The following is a 14,707-nucleotide window of genomic DNA, read 5'->3' on the forward strand; positions in this document are numbered from 1 at the left end:
TTTTGAGAAAGATGTAATAGAAATGACTGTGGAAAGGAAGCTAGAAGATTTTGGGGGGTTTTATATTGGTTTTTACTAAAACTCAATCTTGCAAGTACTATTGCCATCCCATTCCTTGTGAAAAGTAAATAATTTTTTTGCACCACATACAGTGCTGTAATCTGTATAAACAGCTGTCAGGGCATTTCTGGAAGGGAGTGATTTTATTCATTTCATAAAACTCTGATCAGAACAGTATGTGAGCAACAAAACAATATAAAGGCTCAAGCATCCATTTTAGCTTTTTTTTCAGCCATTTTGGAGTCTGAAGCTTTGTTTTGGCTTTGCTGTCCACCATCTAAGTATCTCCAAAAAAATGTCACATGGTCAGCATCCACCAGCAACAGATTAGGTTGGGGTGCTGTCATATAGGGACAAACGAGAGAAAAGTTGTGCAGCTGTGTTGGCACTAACTACCACAAAGATACTGTAAAGATAAAGACCAGGCAGGTCACAGGGACTGACACCTGTCCTGAATTCATAAAACCTATTGTCTAGCCTTGCAGTTTTGTGGCTTTCAAAAGGAATGGGAAACTAACCATGTAACAAATAAAATACGTGCAGATGTTCTGTCCCATGAATACAGAAGCCTACAGGGTTCAGAAATCTCATAGCTTACTATTGCAGACTGACTCCAAATTGCTGGGTAGGCAGAGGTGGCCGTGGTGGAGGAACCTTAACCACAGGTGGCAGTTTTCCCTTCTGTTTTCTCCGAAGATTTTCATCATGTCTGCAAAAATCAGGAAATTATTGATTTTCTGTGCATCACGGCTGACAAACTGTATGTATGAACAGCTACCAGTATTGTTTATGATGCTTATCTCCTGACAATAGTGTATAAGCTGCAGGTTTTACAGACCTTTTATTAAATTTAAGGATTAGGGTGATATTTTAGTACTATTTGTGGTAGAATACTTAAGCAAGACATAAAAGAGATCTTCTGCTTCAGCCAATGGAGTACAGTATAAATGTGTCCAAAAAACAGGACCACACTATAATTTAACAGCATAATTCAGACCTATTTGCTACTCAAAACACAACTCCCCTTTCTTTAGCAACCATGCAATCCAATTTATAACATTAGAGCTGTAAGGTATTTTCTTTTATTTCATATTTACACAAAACATGTGTAAAAAACTACCAGGCATCAATAACAGTCATAATCAAAGCTTCCAGTTACTTTCATTCAGCAGTGACATAAAATCACTTCCTGTCAGTACATCAAAGCATTTCCATGTACAGAGCTGTGTCAAAAAGACTGTTATTGTTACTAATACTGGCACTTGACAATTCCAGCCCTATGCATTACTTTTTCTTCTCCTCTCCCACTCCCTCTCCAATATGCCTTCCTAACACACACACACACGATATAAAAGTAATGGATCTGCTAACAATAGATGTATCAATGAAGTTTCAAATCAATCAACACTTTGCTTACTGGGAATGCACTTTGCAGAAAGAAGTCACTTAATCTGTTACAAGACGCAAACAAAGAGGTAAGGATTACTTTTTGTCCACGAACATTACGTGATACTCATAATCAATAATGACATATGGATTTCACTAATGCTCACACAGAAGCTGTGGCTATACCAAGAAAAGGCTCCACAGCCAAGATGGAGATGTTCCAAATCTGTAGAAAACCACACTGTTCTCTTCTCTAAAAACCTGACACACTTCTGCATGTCTTTGATGGCAATGCACCTTTCAGAATTAAATCCAACCAAGCACAGATAAGTAAATAAGATTTTTAATCATTGAGGACATAGGATTAGATGCTGCTTGGAATACAGTGACCAGGATGCACCTCTACCAAAGAAAAGGTGAGACAACATATTTTAAACTTGCCACATACCGGATGACTTCTTGAGGGATATTTAGCTGGTCATATTTGAGATGCTCTCTCAGGTCACTTAAATAGTTCAAGTAAGTGATCTTTTTCCCAAACTTATGGCTAAAAAGAAAAAAGAAAAAAAATCATAAAGAAGTACAAAAATCAGCATGGAAGGAACATTTATGAAGGGTTAGTTTCTATTACAAAAATGTAAGTGCTGATGCAACTCAAAATTAGACTGTAATTGAAGCAGCAGGAGACATAAGATGTATTTCATTTCGTATGATCAAACATATACAGTGCATGCCTGAGAGTCTGATTTGAATAAAAATAACTTACTTCCCTCTGAATGTTTTGTGATTTGCATAGATATGAAAATCACTGCTTTAAAAACGACTGAAAAACAGCTTTCACACAACATTAGAAAGCTCCCTAGAAGAACTGTTAATTTTGGAGAAAATGTTATATGGGCAACAGAACAACATTTGCATTACATAGGTATTCCTCCCTGCCAAAAGACAAAGTAATGAGGCTGTAGACACAAACTACTAAGTAGTAAGCAACAGGTAAGATTTTCAAAGCTTGGGTAGCATATACCCTTGAAGCGTTAGGCCATCAGCTTTATCTGTTTTGAATAAAGGCCATATGCCTTCTAAGAAACATCCTGAATAATAAAGTCCTTCTATTCATTGAACAAAACACACTCCCAAATTGGAAGCACCAAGTATCACTAGTGAAGTCTTGTGTTTCAGCCAGAACACACAACTTAGAGGCTGAGGTGTTCAAACAAGGCTCAGTGACACATTTATATGTGTGGTCTGGAATAATTTATTATTTTTCCACAACACAAAATATCTGTTCTTCAATGAAGTGTCAAGCAAAATAATAAGTGTGTATGATAAAAGTGCACTGCAACTTACTTTGATAGTAAAACTGGAGAAAAAAATTCTCTCGCATTAATGCGTTTATCCCTGGATTGTCAAATACGCATACACACACTCCCTCTAGTGGGAGATGGTACTAATGTAAGTCACTTCAACACTTAAGCTTTTAACTGAAACGAGCTAAATTTTGCTAAAAGGCAAATGGTTTGGGGACACTGACAGATACCAGTCTGCACTTGCACAATTTCAGAGCTCTTCAGTGCTTTTATCCAAAACAGCCTGTGACTGCACCATCTGACCATGGGCTAGGACAGAATTCTCTTGTCTAATTACTCCGGGGTAATTGAGAACATGTTACAGAAAGTTACAGAATATATTATTTGTAATGAATGAATGATTAGGAATTACTGCTGTTCCTTAAAAATGCCATATCACCACCACCTAAATGTATAATATTTTAATAACGGGTGGCTTCCGTTAGCTCAGACATAGAAATGTGTTCTTCTTAGGTTTTCTGCACTTTGGAAAACATACGTGTCTTAACACATTACCTTCTTGCCCAACACTTTTGGGACTGGAAAGGAGATGAATTAACTTTAGGAGCTTGAAAAATTTGAAGTGTTTGCATTTTCTTAAATACTTTCAAATATACATGTGCTAAAATACTTATTAATTTTGTTCTTCGCTCTAGTAATTTTGTCATTTGTTCAGTTCTTAGCAACACTTTGTTCATGTAAAAGCACTTAATCCATGTACTAACAGATACCAAATGTACTAACAGGCCTCTCAAAAATAAATACACGTTTCTTGATAAGGAAATTTATTTTACAGCTTTAATTTTTATTGGAAGTGTAATCTGAAAATTAGTCTGGGCTATAATCCATCGAAGCTAGAAAACAGTCCAAGTGATTCTTCTCCCTGCTTTTTGTGAGCTTTGGTTTATTATTGACACTTAAAATCATGAATTGCTAAGATAACATTATTCTAAACTGGGAGGAAAAGGTACTGTGAACAAATTTTAAATTGTACTATTCTAGTAAATCTAGACTAATAATTTTTAGTATTCAATGAGAATACAAACTGAACTACAAGGAGGGTTACAAATATATGCAGGGAAAGGCAAATCCTGGAGCCAGTTCTGGTTCCACACTGTGGTTTGGTCCCTGGATACATGCAAGAAAGAGCTATAAAAGGAAATCCTTTCTTACTCTGCCTCTTGCTCTTAACCATGCAACACCTGGCTTAACTCCTTAGGCCCAAAGCTGACTTCTCAATGGTCCACAAATCATTACTCTGTAAGAATGCACTAAAGGCCATTTTGTGTTCACTTAAACCAGGCTCTTTCCTCTGGCAGTGACTGAGAACAGAAGCACAAAGTGACCCTTCTCCAGGACACATTCCCAACTTCCAACAAGGTACAGCTCTAGGACTGAATCAGAGGTTTACCATATATTTAGAAGCTCTCTTTTCATCAAGGGTTCTGTTGTGAAGGCTTTTCAGCCTAACAGGGCCACATAGCATGACAGATCAAAGCTCTACACAGCTGGGCAATAGGGCATCTGCAGATCTGATCTGTTAAGCCCCCTAGTCCCTTTCAACTAACTTCCACCGGAGCTATTCCCAAGGAGCTATCAGCTGCCTATGAGAAAAAAGTTGGTTTCACCTGAGTGTTGTAATGTCCATCATGAGTTTTTCTGGTTTTATTGTGGGCTTTTTTTCTAGAAAGCTCTCCATATTCATCCAACAGCAAATCAACAACAAAACAAAAAAAGTAATCCATCCCCATTCCTGAAATACCATTCCACCTGTTTCTGTCACACTTTTCTCACCATTGGTCTATGTCCTGGATCTCTGGCATTTACTTTATTGCCAATTAAAATAAAGATCTCCAGTCAGTATTCTTGTATCAAGAACAGCATATTCTGGAATGATTTTTACCTGTGACTACTTTTTTTTATATTCATATGCTTCTTATATGTTCTGATCTGCCTAGAAGTTAAACTTTCCCTTTCCAATTAATTAGCTTCTGCCTGTCAGAAATTTAATCAATTGCAAGTTACCGCAATGGACATTTTTAGTTGACTCATCATGGCTTCTCAAAATAAGTTGTTTTCGTCCTTCAGCCCTGAGGACATTAATAATATAACCTGTAAAATGTTGGAATTACTTTGAGAGTGACAGAAGTTCAGGAGCAGAAGCTAAGGAAGCTCAGCCATCCTAGCACTTAGCAATATCTACCCATTGTTGCTGCTTCCTTGCAGATAGCATCAATTCTTACCATGCAAAGAAAAAAATGCACCAATACAATACATCCACCTTCACCATTATACACTACATCTCAAATTCTTAAGGGCACTTCAGGGCTTATCCATTAACTCTGAACACACAAGTAGTATCATTCTAATTCATCTCAGCACTTAAGATCAGACCAAAGGTTAACCATTTATTATCTGCTTTAAGGTGCCACCTAGTAACTCCAATCATGCACACAGCTCTATTGTGTGTAGTGCTGTCAAATAGGACAAAAAAAGTCATTCATGGTCAAAAGAATAACTATGTTTTAAAGTGATACTTACTTTAACATACCAGTAAAACTACTATAAATTGAGACTCCCTTTTCTTAGAAAGAAAAGAACTCTGCCCTATTATCCATACCCAAGCTTAAGCTCACCTTACTTGTTAAACAGTTTAAATGGGTATTGTGCTGTTACCTAACTTAATTTACCTCAAGCCTTTATAAAAGCAACTTATTGCAGAACATGCTTCCCTTAAACTAAGCAGGAAAATGTGCTGAATAAATTGCCAAGTACCTTATGAGAGGTTTAAAGATATTCCACAGAATTTTTATGAAGTTAGTTGGATGTACAACATAGAGTGCTTTAAGGTTTTTCTTATACCTAGGAAAAGAAAATGAAATTGTTAGAAAACTTTTGAATTTCAGACATGGCAGAACTGAATAGCTACAACTGAATGGTAGGTATTATTACAGCAACATTATACAACATTCTTTAGAAACACATTTAAAAGATCTAATTTAGACAAAATTGAATGTAAAAAGAAAAAAATTGCAAATTTTACAAAATTATCAGTGTTGATACAATAGTAGGCCAAGATAACATTATTACATTCCTAACCAGTGTCTGCTGCCTCATGGATTTAGTACCACAGGGACAGAAGCGAAATCAGGCAAATTGGAAAAAATTGAGAAGGGAATGAAGAGTCTATAGAAAATTCCATGATACAAAGAATTACTTTCCTTCATCTCCCTTTATTTTCTGCTTACAGGAGTTTCATGCTGGAGAAAATTTCTAAATTTTCAGATGTAATATTTACATGTAATCTTCTATTTTTACTACTACTTTTGTCTTGTTTTGATAGTAATTACTAAAGGTGAAGCCAACAGCTTGCTTTTTTATATTGGATGGTACACTTTGTATGAAACAAAAATCTACCTCCATTGTAGCATTGCTTGATTCTACAGTGTCATATCATGACAAAACAATAGATTCTAATAGGCTGAAACTGAAATGTAGATCAGGCTGCACAGAAAGACTATACTCTTATTCAACATTATTGCAAAATAAAATTGAGAAATTCATAACAAAACATCCTGCTTTTATATCTGAACTATTGCTTATTACTTTGCCAAGTTTGCTTCCCAGCAGAGAGTGCCCCTCCTAAGCATTCACTATTTATTAGAAAGCAGTGATGATGGGAAAAAATTATTATGAACTCTTAAGAGTTCAACTGGTTATGGTAGGAAGGGAGAAAAAGGACCAACTCAGCAATTGTAACAGTTCGTCCTTTTAAATGAGCCCATCAATCTTTGAGTGAAAAAGAGAGTTTTCACAAAGCCAGTATCACACACAAGTGGTGCAGTTGGCACCACTATGGATAAGAACCCAAAATCAACTATAAGAACTAACAAGCAAAACATCTAAGTTGCTTTACTGAAGTTCCTGTTTTAAGTTTGTTTTGTACCTTGAAGCAATGGGCAAAAGCTGCTGCTTCTGTGGAATTGCACATACTTCATGAGCTTCTGTTGTAAACCTATTTTCTTGTAACTATTCCCATTGAATATTTGCTTTCATGATACTAGCTAGTTACTATTGTCCTTTGTACTCTCCTCTGTCCTCCCTTTCCTTTGACACCACAACACACACAGAAGACAACTCGATGCTATTTTCATTTTTCTTTTGGGCTAGCATAGGTGAACATAGATGTTGGGCTATGAATATTGCTTTGAGCTTCTCAATGACAGCATGCTAAGAAGTATGGGTGTGTGGTTTTGCCCAGCTACCCAGGCTTCTCTGCTCTTCTTTGGTTCTCCTGCTTTCTGGGTCAGGGTGGGGAATGTAGAGAACAGATATTTTGGCATAAATGAAGGTCACATTGCACTCTTGCAGACATAGCAAAAGGCAACAAAACAGATATTGACCTTGTACTGCCTCTCCCCTTGTAGCAACTGTAAATTTGGCTTGGGATTTTCCCAGAAGGAAAATAGGATGATGCTTTATTTTCAGGAACGGTCAGTGCATGGCAAAAACCAGTAGTCTGAATCTCTCACCAAAGACAAAATTCCAGAGACTCTTTGCCTTTCTAGTTCCTTACCCAGTCCCAGAAAGAACCTACTGGCAAAAATAGGCTTTTTTATTCTGCTGCTGAGTAGAGATCAACACCTCATGAAGACAGTTAGAGACTTCAGATGACAGCTTCCCACTGCTCCTCTGGTGACTGCTAGGTACTACCTCATGTTCTTGCCTAGTGGGTTTTAAGAGTTTCAGGAGGTTATTGGGAGAGATTAAAAAGAGTGTGAGCTCTGACACTAGGCAACCAAATGGTGCTGTGCACACCACAACTTCATTTTTCAAAGCAGGGTCAGATAGTTCACCAGTACTTCTGCCAGTCTAGTCTAGAAACACCCAGTAATCTTTTTCATGGAATTTTTTTTTCTTTTTTAGATGTTTTTCTTGTTCCAGCTCCCAAATTGGGAAATCAGATATATATGATCCATCACTCCCAGCTCTCACTCTCAGAAAAGAGCTATCATTCTGCTTTCAGTCATGTTGCCCACTCGAGACTGACTTATAAACAACTGACAAAGAAGTAAAAGACTACCTGAACTTCCAGTTTGATTGGTAGGTGTGCACTTTCAGAGAATAAATATCAGAAGTTTAGTTTCCACTATCAAAATGCTATTTACCTAGGAGCTTTTGCCTCAACTACACCCTAAGCAACTAAACCATGAAGTCATGAGCCATAGCCATTGTTACTCCAAAGGTCAGGCATATACAAGCTCCTGTCTGCTCTGCTGCTCTCTCCAGCAGAGCAGTCTTGGACATTTGGAACTGCTCACAGCTCAGGAGATGCCGTGGGAGCTGCTGGAGGCGAGGGGGAGGCAATAGGGGTTTTGCACATTCCTGAACACATTTGCACATGTTTTCTTTTATCCTTAGTGTTTAGTTAAAGCTGTCTAGTTAAGTTTTCAATTCAGAGAGTTTCTCTCCCTCATTCTCTCTCTCCCTCCCAAACTAGGTGGGAGAGGGAGGGGATCAAGAACATTATTGTCTCTGGTTTAATTGCTGACCCTGAGTCAAACCGTGACAGGCAGTGACTCTCTGGCTTGTTCCCAAAGCTTTTTATACCTTTGGATAATCACTGCAGCACCCAGGCCATTCCTTAGGACTTACAAGAGAATCAACAGCACTCATATAACAATATTTTGCAATGCCAAAACTAACTCAGTGAGCTGTGAGCAGATGAGGAAAAGATCTGCTTCCTTCATGGAAGTTAGTTACAGACATTACACAACAGAGGGAAGAAACCAAATTTTTGGAGACATACTTCCTGTCAAATTCTTTGTAGGCTGTTTGTAACCATTTCAGAGATGGTTTATTCAGACTCTTCAGGCCATAGTGAAAGTAGACAACCGTATAATCATTCTCTACATACTGGTCCAGAGTATACTTTAAGTACCTGAGGAGAAAGAGAACAGTTTTAAGACACTTTACTGAATGAGATTTTTAAAGCAGTAACTGAGAAAAAAAAAAAGTGCTATTTTTTTTGCATAGAATGCTAGTGACTGCAAATTCATGTTTGCTTCAATGTATTTATCTCACAAGTTCATGTTGCTCCAGTGGTGGTGTTGCCAATAATTCCACATCACTGCAAAGCCTGAAATTTGAAAGAATGTGCTTAGTTACAAAAACTATGGTGCTCACGAATCACTAAAAGATGACGACAAGACAGGACTGTGTTTTCCGATAATGTTTTTTGGCAATGCATTTGAACTGACAGAAACTTTGCAAATTCCTGCCTTTTGCCAAGCAAAAAATGGTGTTTTGACTTTTCAAATTAATAAAGAATAAATCTTGGGTTTTCCTCTCAATTTAAAACGTTTAAAATACTTCAAAAAACCATTAGCCCTAATTACTGCCAATTACAACTTGTTACTGTAAACTGTTCTGTTGAATATATTTGCCTTTCCCTTGTTTGTACTGTGGGGACTCCGCTCTTAGATCATTTCCCTTAAAACTCATTTAAAGAACTACTCTACTTACCCCATCTCAAAATAATACTGCATGTTTTATAAGCAGATTTCTGTGTGTTCATTCTTTTATGGTATAGTTTAAGATGCTTTTCTCTTCCCTTTCTCCTGCAGTTGAGAACACTGTATGGCCTATTACACAGCTCAATGATTCAAATAAAGCAATGATGGAGGAGTACAATCTGGCCTCATGTCTTGCTGTGTCAGATTTCAACTTCCTCATGTCATTCTCAATGCTGTCTTATTATTATGTGACACAGCCCCAGCTATTGCTCCTAATTCTAGGTAAAACATTTAAATTCAATAAAATAGATAGTTTCATGTGCCATTTATTAGGCTGTGGTTATCTGAAAGTATCAATACTACCCCGATTACTAGTCAAAGTACTTGGAATACTACATACAGCTCTGGAGCCCTCAGCACAGGAAAGACATGAAGCTGTTGGAGAGGGTCCGGAGAAGGGCCACAAAGATGATCAAGGGGCTGGAGCACCTCTAAAGCTGAAGACAGGCTGAGAGAGTTGGGGCTGATCACACTGGAGAAGAGAAGGCGTTGGGGAGACCTCACAGTGGCCTTCCAGTACCTGACGGGGCTACAGGAAAGCTGGGGAGGGGCTTTTCATCAGAGAAGATAGTGATAGGACGAGGGCTAATGGTTTCAAACTGAAAGAGGGGAGATTTAGGTTGGACATCAGGAAGAAATTCTTCACCATGAGGGTAGTAAGGTGCTGGAATACACTGCCCAGGAAGGTTGTGGAAGACCCCTCCCTGGAGGTGTTTAAGGCCAGGTTGGATGTGGCTTTGTGCAGCCTGGTCTAGTGTGAGGTGTCCCTGCTCATAGTAGGGAGGTTGGAACCTGATGATCTTTAAGGTCCCTTCCAACCTTAACCATTCTATGATTCTGTGACTACCCACCTTTTCATGGAAAAGCCCACAATGTCACTCTTATAATGTACTCCCACAGTCTCATTTATCTGCTTATTCCATCATCATACTGTAAATCTTAGGCTGCAAATAGCCTGGGACAAGGACTGACACTGCAATTAATGGAATGTTGTTTTAATCTTTGAGTTAAGTACTGGTGGTATTTCAATGGAAGTAGAAGTAGTAACAGTCATTCAAGACTTCTAAAAGAAGAGCTTGAAATTATAATTTTTCTAGATAGATTTTCTTATATAGAGTGCCTCACATTTTATTTTATAGCATTTAAATTCCTTGGCACATTGCATCCAGAAAGCCTGTAGTTCCAAAAAAAAAAAAAAAAGAGTTTTGTGGGCAGAAAATAACCAGTATTTTCCTACAGTCAATTACCTGTTCCAATGCTGGAACAGAATTGCAGGGACATTACAAAAGCTTCTCCAAATCAATTCTTCAGGTGATTTCATCACAAAATACCTACCAATCTGGGCTTACCCTGCAGCTTTTCTTCAGAATTCAACATCTGAGTCAAAGCACTCAAAAGCAGATGATTTGATAGTTACATTGCTAGCTTCACTTTCAGACACCTGCCTTCAGTTCTCTCTTAGCACACAGTTTCCAAGTGAATTTGCTGTGGGCTCAGATATAGGAAAGCACGTCATTGTTTAAATCCAGAAGAGTCTGAGGGCTGGAAATCCTTGTTTCTTCAAGATGCCTCCTCACAGGAGTGAGGAAAGATTCTTAGACCTTACAGTAATGCGGTTTGTCACATTCCTTTCTAGGGCACTTCCTGTTAATCACTGCAAGTAGCTCCTCTAGGTGAGAAGCTGACTGGCGTGGCTCTTCCTCCTAGGAGGTAACAATCCTTCTTGGCTACACAGGAAGCTTTGGCTCAAGGCTGAGGAAACACCCTACCCATGAAGAGCACAAAAGTGAAACAACATGGTGTGGTGGGTTCACCTTAGCTGGACACCAGGTACCCACCAAGCTGCTCTATGTGTCCCCTCCTCAGTTGGACAGGGGAAGAAAAATATAATGAAAGGCATGTTGGTCAAGGTAAGGACAGGGAGATCTCTCAGCAATTACCATCATGGGCAAAAAGACACAAGCCAGGGAAAAATTAATTCAATTTATTGCCAATCAAATCAGAGTAGGATAATGAGAAATAGGAAACAAATCTTAAAACACCTTCCCTCTCTTCTTCCCAGGCTCAGTTCCACTCCCAACTTCGCTACCTTCTCCCCCACAGCAGCACAGGGGGATGGGGAGTGAGGGATGCAGTCTGTTCATCACACATCGTCCCTGTCACTCTGTCCTCGTCAGAGGGATAATCGCTCACACTCCTTCCTCTGCTCCCATGAGAGACAATTCTACATGAACTTGCCTGCAAGTCCTTCCTAGGGGCTGCTGTTCTTCATGAACTGCTCCAACGTGGGTGCTTTCCACAGGACTCAGTCCTTCAGGAACAGACTGCTCCAGTGTGGGTCCCCTGACAGGCCACAGGTTCTGCCAGCAAACCTGCTCCAGTGTGGGATCTTCTCTCCACGGATCCACAGATCCTGCCAGAAGCCTGCTCCAGCATGAGCTCTCCATGGGGCTACAGCTTCCTTTGGGCATCTACCTGCTGCAGTGTGGGATCCTCCACAGGCTGCAAGTGGCTATCTGATCCATTGTTAACCTTCATAGGATACAGTTGGACATCCAGCCTCACCACAGTCTTTTCCAGTCCTGCCTGGAACACCTCTTCCTCCTCCTTCCCTGACCTTGCCCTCTGCAGAGTTTTCTCACATATTCTCACTCGTCTCTCCCAGTTGCTGTTGCCCAGCAGCTTTCCCCCCTCTTTTAAAATATGTTATTTTAGAGGCACTTCCACCATTGCTGATGGGCTCAGCATTGGCCAGCTGTGGGTTCATCTCGGAGCCAGCTGGCATTGGCTCTATTGCACATGAAGGAAGCTCCTAGCAGCTTCTCACAGAAGCAACATTCCTATAGCCCCTCTGCTACCTAAACATTGCCACACAAATCCAATATACATGGTCTGAAACACATTTTTTAAGTAACCTGTCTTTTAATCCCTCTCTGTTTCTGGAAAGTCAAGATAACATTGCTTCTGTCCTTTTCCAGTGGTGGTAGGTACTGATGGTTGAAAGGTGCTCAAACATTTTGGCAATGGGGGCTGTAGTAGAACTCTAAATAGGTTTAAAATGCTTAAGGACAGGACACTCACAGCAAAACTGATCTTGTAGTGACAAACCACAAGTTAGAAACATGTAATGGTACCTTGCTGTAGCAAGTTTATAAGAATGTTGTGATTTTACATATACACAACCTCTTTTACCACAAGAAAAAAAAAAAAAAATCAAACATTGGTAAGTGGTAAGTGAGATACATATAAAAATGTTAAGCATAATACACTGTGTTATGCAGATCTTTCTATAAAATGGGAAAGCCACTAAAAAGGAACTAAACAACACTCTCACTGAGTGATTTAGGAAATAAAGTACAGCAAATTAAGGCAAACACTGATATTCACGAGAACATATGTACTCAGCACTCAAATACTAGAACTTTTCTTTCCTTTTTCTCATTCATTCTCTTTCACCATTCTCATAATAAATTCCAATTTTTAATACAATCAGAATTTGTTAACGAAATCGAGACAAAGTTAATTTCGGTACACAGTGAATCGATTCTTCTAGTCAAGATTCCAGGTGAAGTAACTCCAGGAGTTTCATCCACGTCTTATTCACTTAATATTAACACAGGTAGATCTTAGATCCTTTTTTCATTTCACTCTTTGCCTTCTGCAACTCCTGCCTGAAAGCTCATTCACCTGGACATAAACTTATAGAAGTTCACACATAAAATGCAAAGCAGTCCACACAGGAGATTGAGAGAAACTTACTCCAGCAATCTGGTGTGATTGAGCTGATGGGAGGGGGGCATACGACAGCAACTGAAGGTAATCACCTTCCTTCCAGAATTGTCATCACCTAGTGAACAAAACAGTTAGTAAAGACAACGTTAATTTATTTATGCAATGTGACCTCAGTGATCCAAAGGAATGGCTTGTACCTTCCGGTATTTGGGGCTACATCTGTCTCCCATCATTACTCAAAACAGCGCTGTCAAATCGCACGTTGCCTACAGAAAGCAATTTGGCCACCGCTGCAGTAAAATGAAGTAGCTGCTGGGCAAATGACAAAGCTAAGCTGAGAAGGTCAGATTCAAAGGTGGTGAGTGGTGCTCAGTTCCTGACAGGGAACACTTAAATCCCTGTAGCATTCAGTCATGGAAGGAAACAGGCATGCTTTCCCTAATAGTCTTGGAAGTGACCTGTTTTCAAACTCTTCACAGTCTGTTTCTGAAATTTGTCAGAATATCGCTCTGTCTCCAAGCACCCTGGGCATCTACTTTGTCACATACCTAAGACAGAAGTTTTTAACCAACATAAGCTTTCTTATTCTTTTCCAGAAGCACTGCTACGTTCAAACCACATTTAAAACACAACAAGCAAGGCATACAAGTATGCTTTTCATGACCTGAGAATCTCTCAGTGTCCATCCTTTAGTTTCTCTCACAAAGTATATATTGCTGAACTCAAGTTCATTTACTTTTTTTATTCATGACAGCTTCACCCACACTGTCTGTATAAACAAGGTTTGTGTCCACGTCATGCCCACCCCACACCCAAGTTCCACTATCTGGAAAGCTGGGGGCAGAGGTTAACCCATGCTCATACTGAAGGTAACTTGGCACTGAATCATAGAATCATAGAATCTTAGGGATTGGAAGGGACCTCGAAAGATCATCTAGTCCAACCCCCCCTGCTAGAGCAGGGTCACCTAGAGCACATCACACAAGAACGCATCCAGGTGGGTTTTGAATGTCTCCAGTGAAGGAGACTCCACAACCTCCCTGGGCAGCCTGTTCCAGTGCTCTGTCACTCTCACAGTAAAAAAAAATTTTCGTATATTCACCTTGAACCTCCTATGCTCCAATTTCCACCCATTAAAGAAGACTGAAGACTGTGAGGTGTTAAGATTTTAACACGTATCTCCATGAAAGATACCAGTTCCTTTTAAAGCAATACAGAAACATTCCAGAAAATGTTCAGACTGAATTGATATTTGAAGCAATCTTGGTCTAATTTCCATGTTCAAGCTAACTGATATTTAATACTTGCTTCTATCTCCACTAAAACATTGAAGTTTGGCTTTGATATCTGTAGGAGTACAGCATAGTTAAGAATTGGGGTTTTTTTTAGATATTCTTTAAAGTTCTGTTCATCCCCTTTCAACCCTAATTAAGCAGCTGTAATGAATAAACAACAAAAAAAATAGAAGTAAAATGGGGGAATATAAATCAGTAACAGAGGCAGTTCATGAATAAAAACAATCCTATGAGCATTGCTGTGAAAACTCGGTAGAACGGCTTCAGACAATTTCTTAACCCATCCTGATTTGTAATAACTGATGTTGGTTCA

General features: G+C 39.2%; 1 protein-coding gene across 1 annotated transcript in view; it reads right to left on the minus strand.

The window, feature by feature from the left end:
- The window catches only part of ARHGAP8 (Rho GTPase activating protein 8), an 83,771-nt gene that overhangs the window by 36,504 nt on the left and 32,560 nt on the right, over positions 1-14,707 (minus strand). Inside the window, exons 4-8 of the mRNA XM_051636101.1 lie at positions 13,127-13,214; positions 8,602-8,733; positions 5,568-5,654; positions 1,895-1,993; positions 659-769 (exon numbers count right to left, since the gene is read on the minus strand). Of these exons, the coding sequence (XP_051492061.1) occupies positions 659-769; positions 1,895-1,993; positions 5,568-5,654; positions 8,602-8,733; positions 13,127-13,214 (517 nt within the window). The remainder of the gene's footprint in view (positions 1-658; positions 770-1,894; positions 1,994-5,567; positions 5,655-8,601; positions 8,734-13,126; positions 13,215-14,707) is intronic.

This window comes from Apus apus, chromosome 1 (genome assembly GCF_020740795.1).
Source record: "Apus apus isolate bApuApu2 chromosome 1, bApuApu2.pri.cur, whole genome shotgun sequence".
In the NCBI taxonomy this organism is placed as follows: domain Eukaryota; kingdom Metazoa; phylum Chordata; class Aves; order Apodiformes; family Apodidae; genus Apus; species Apus apus.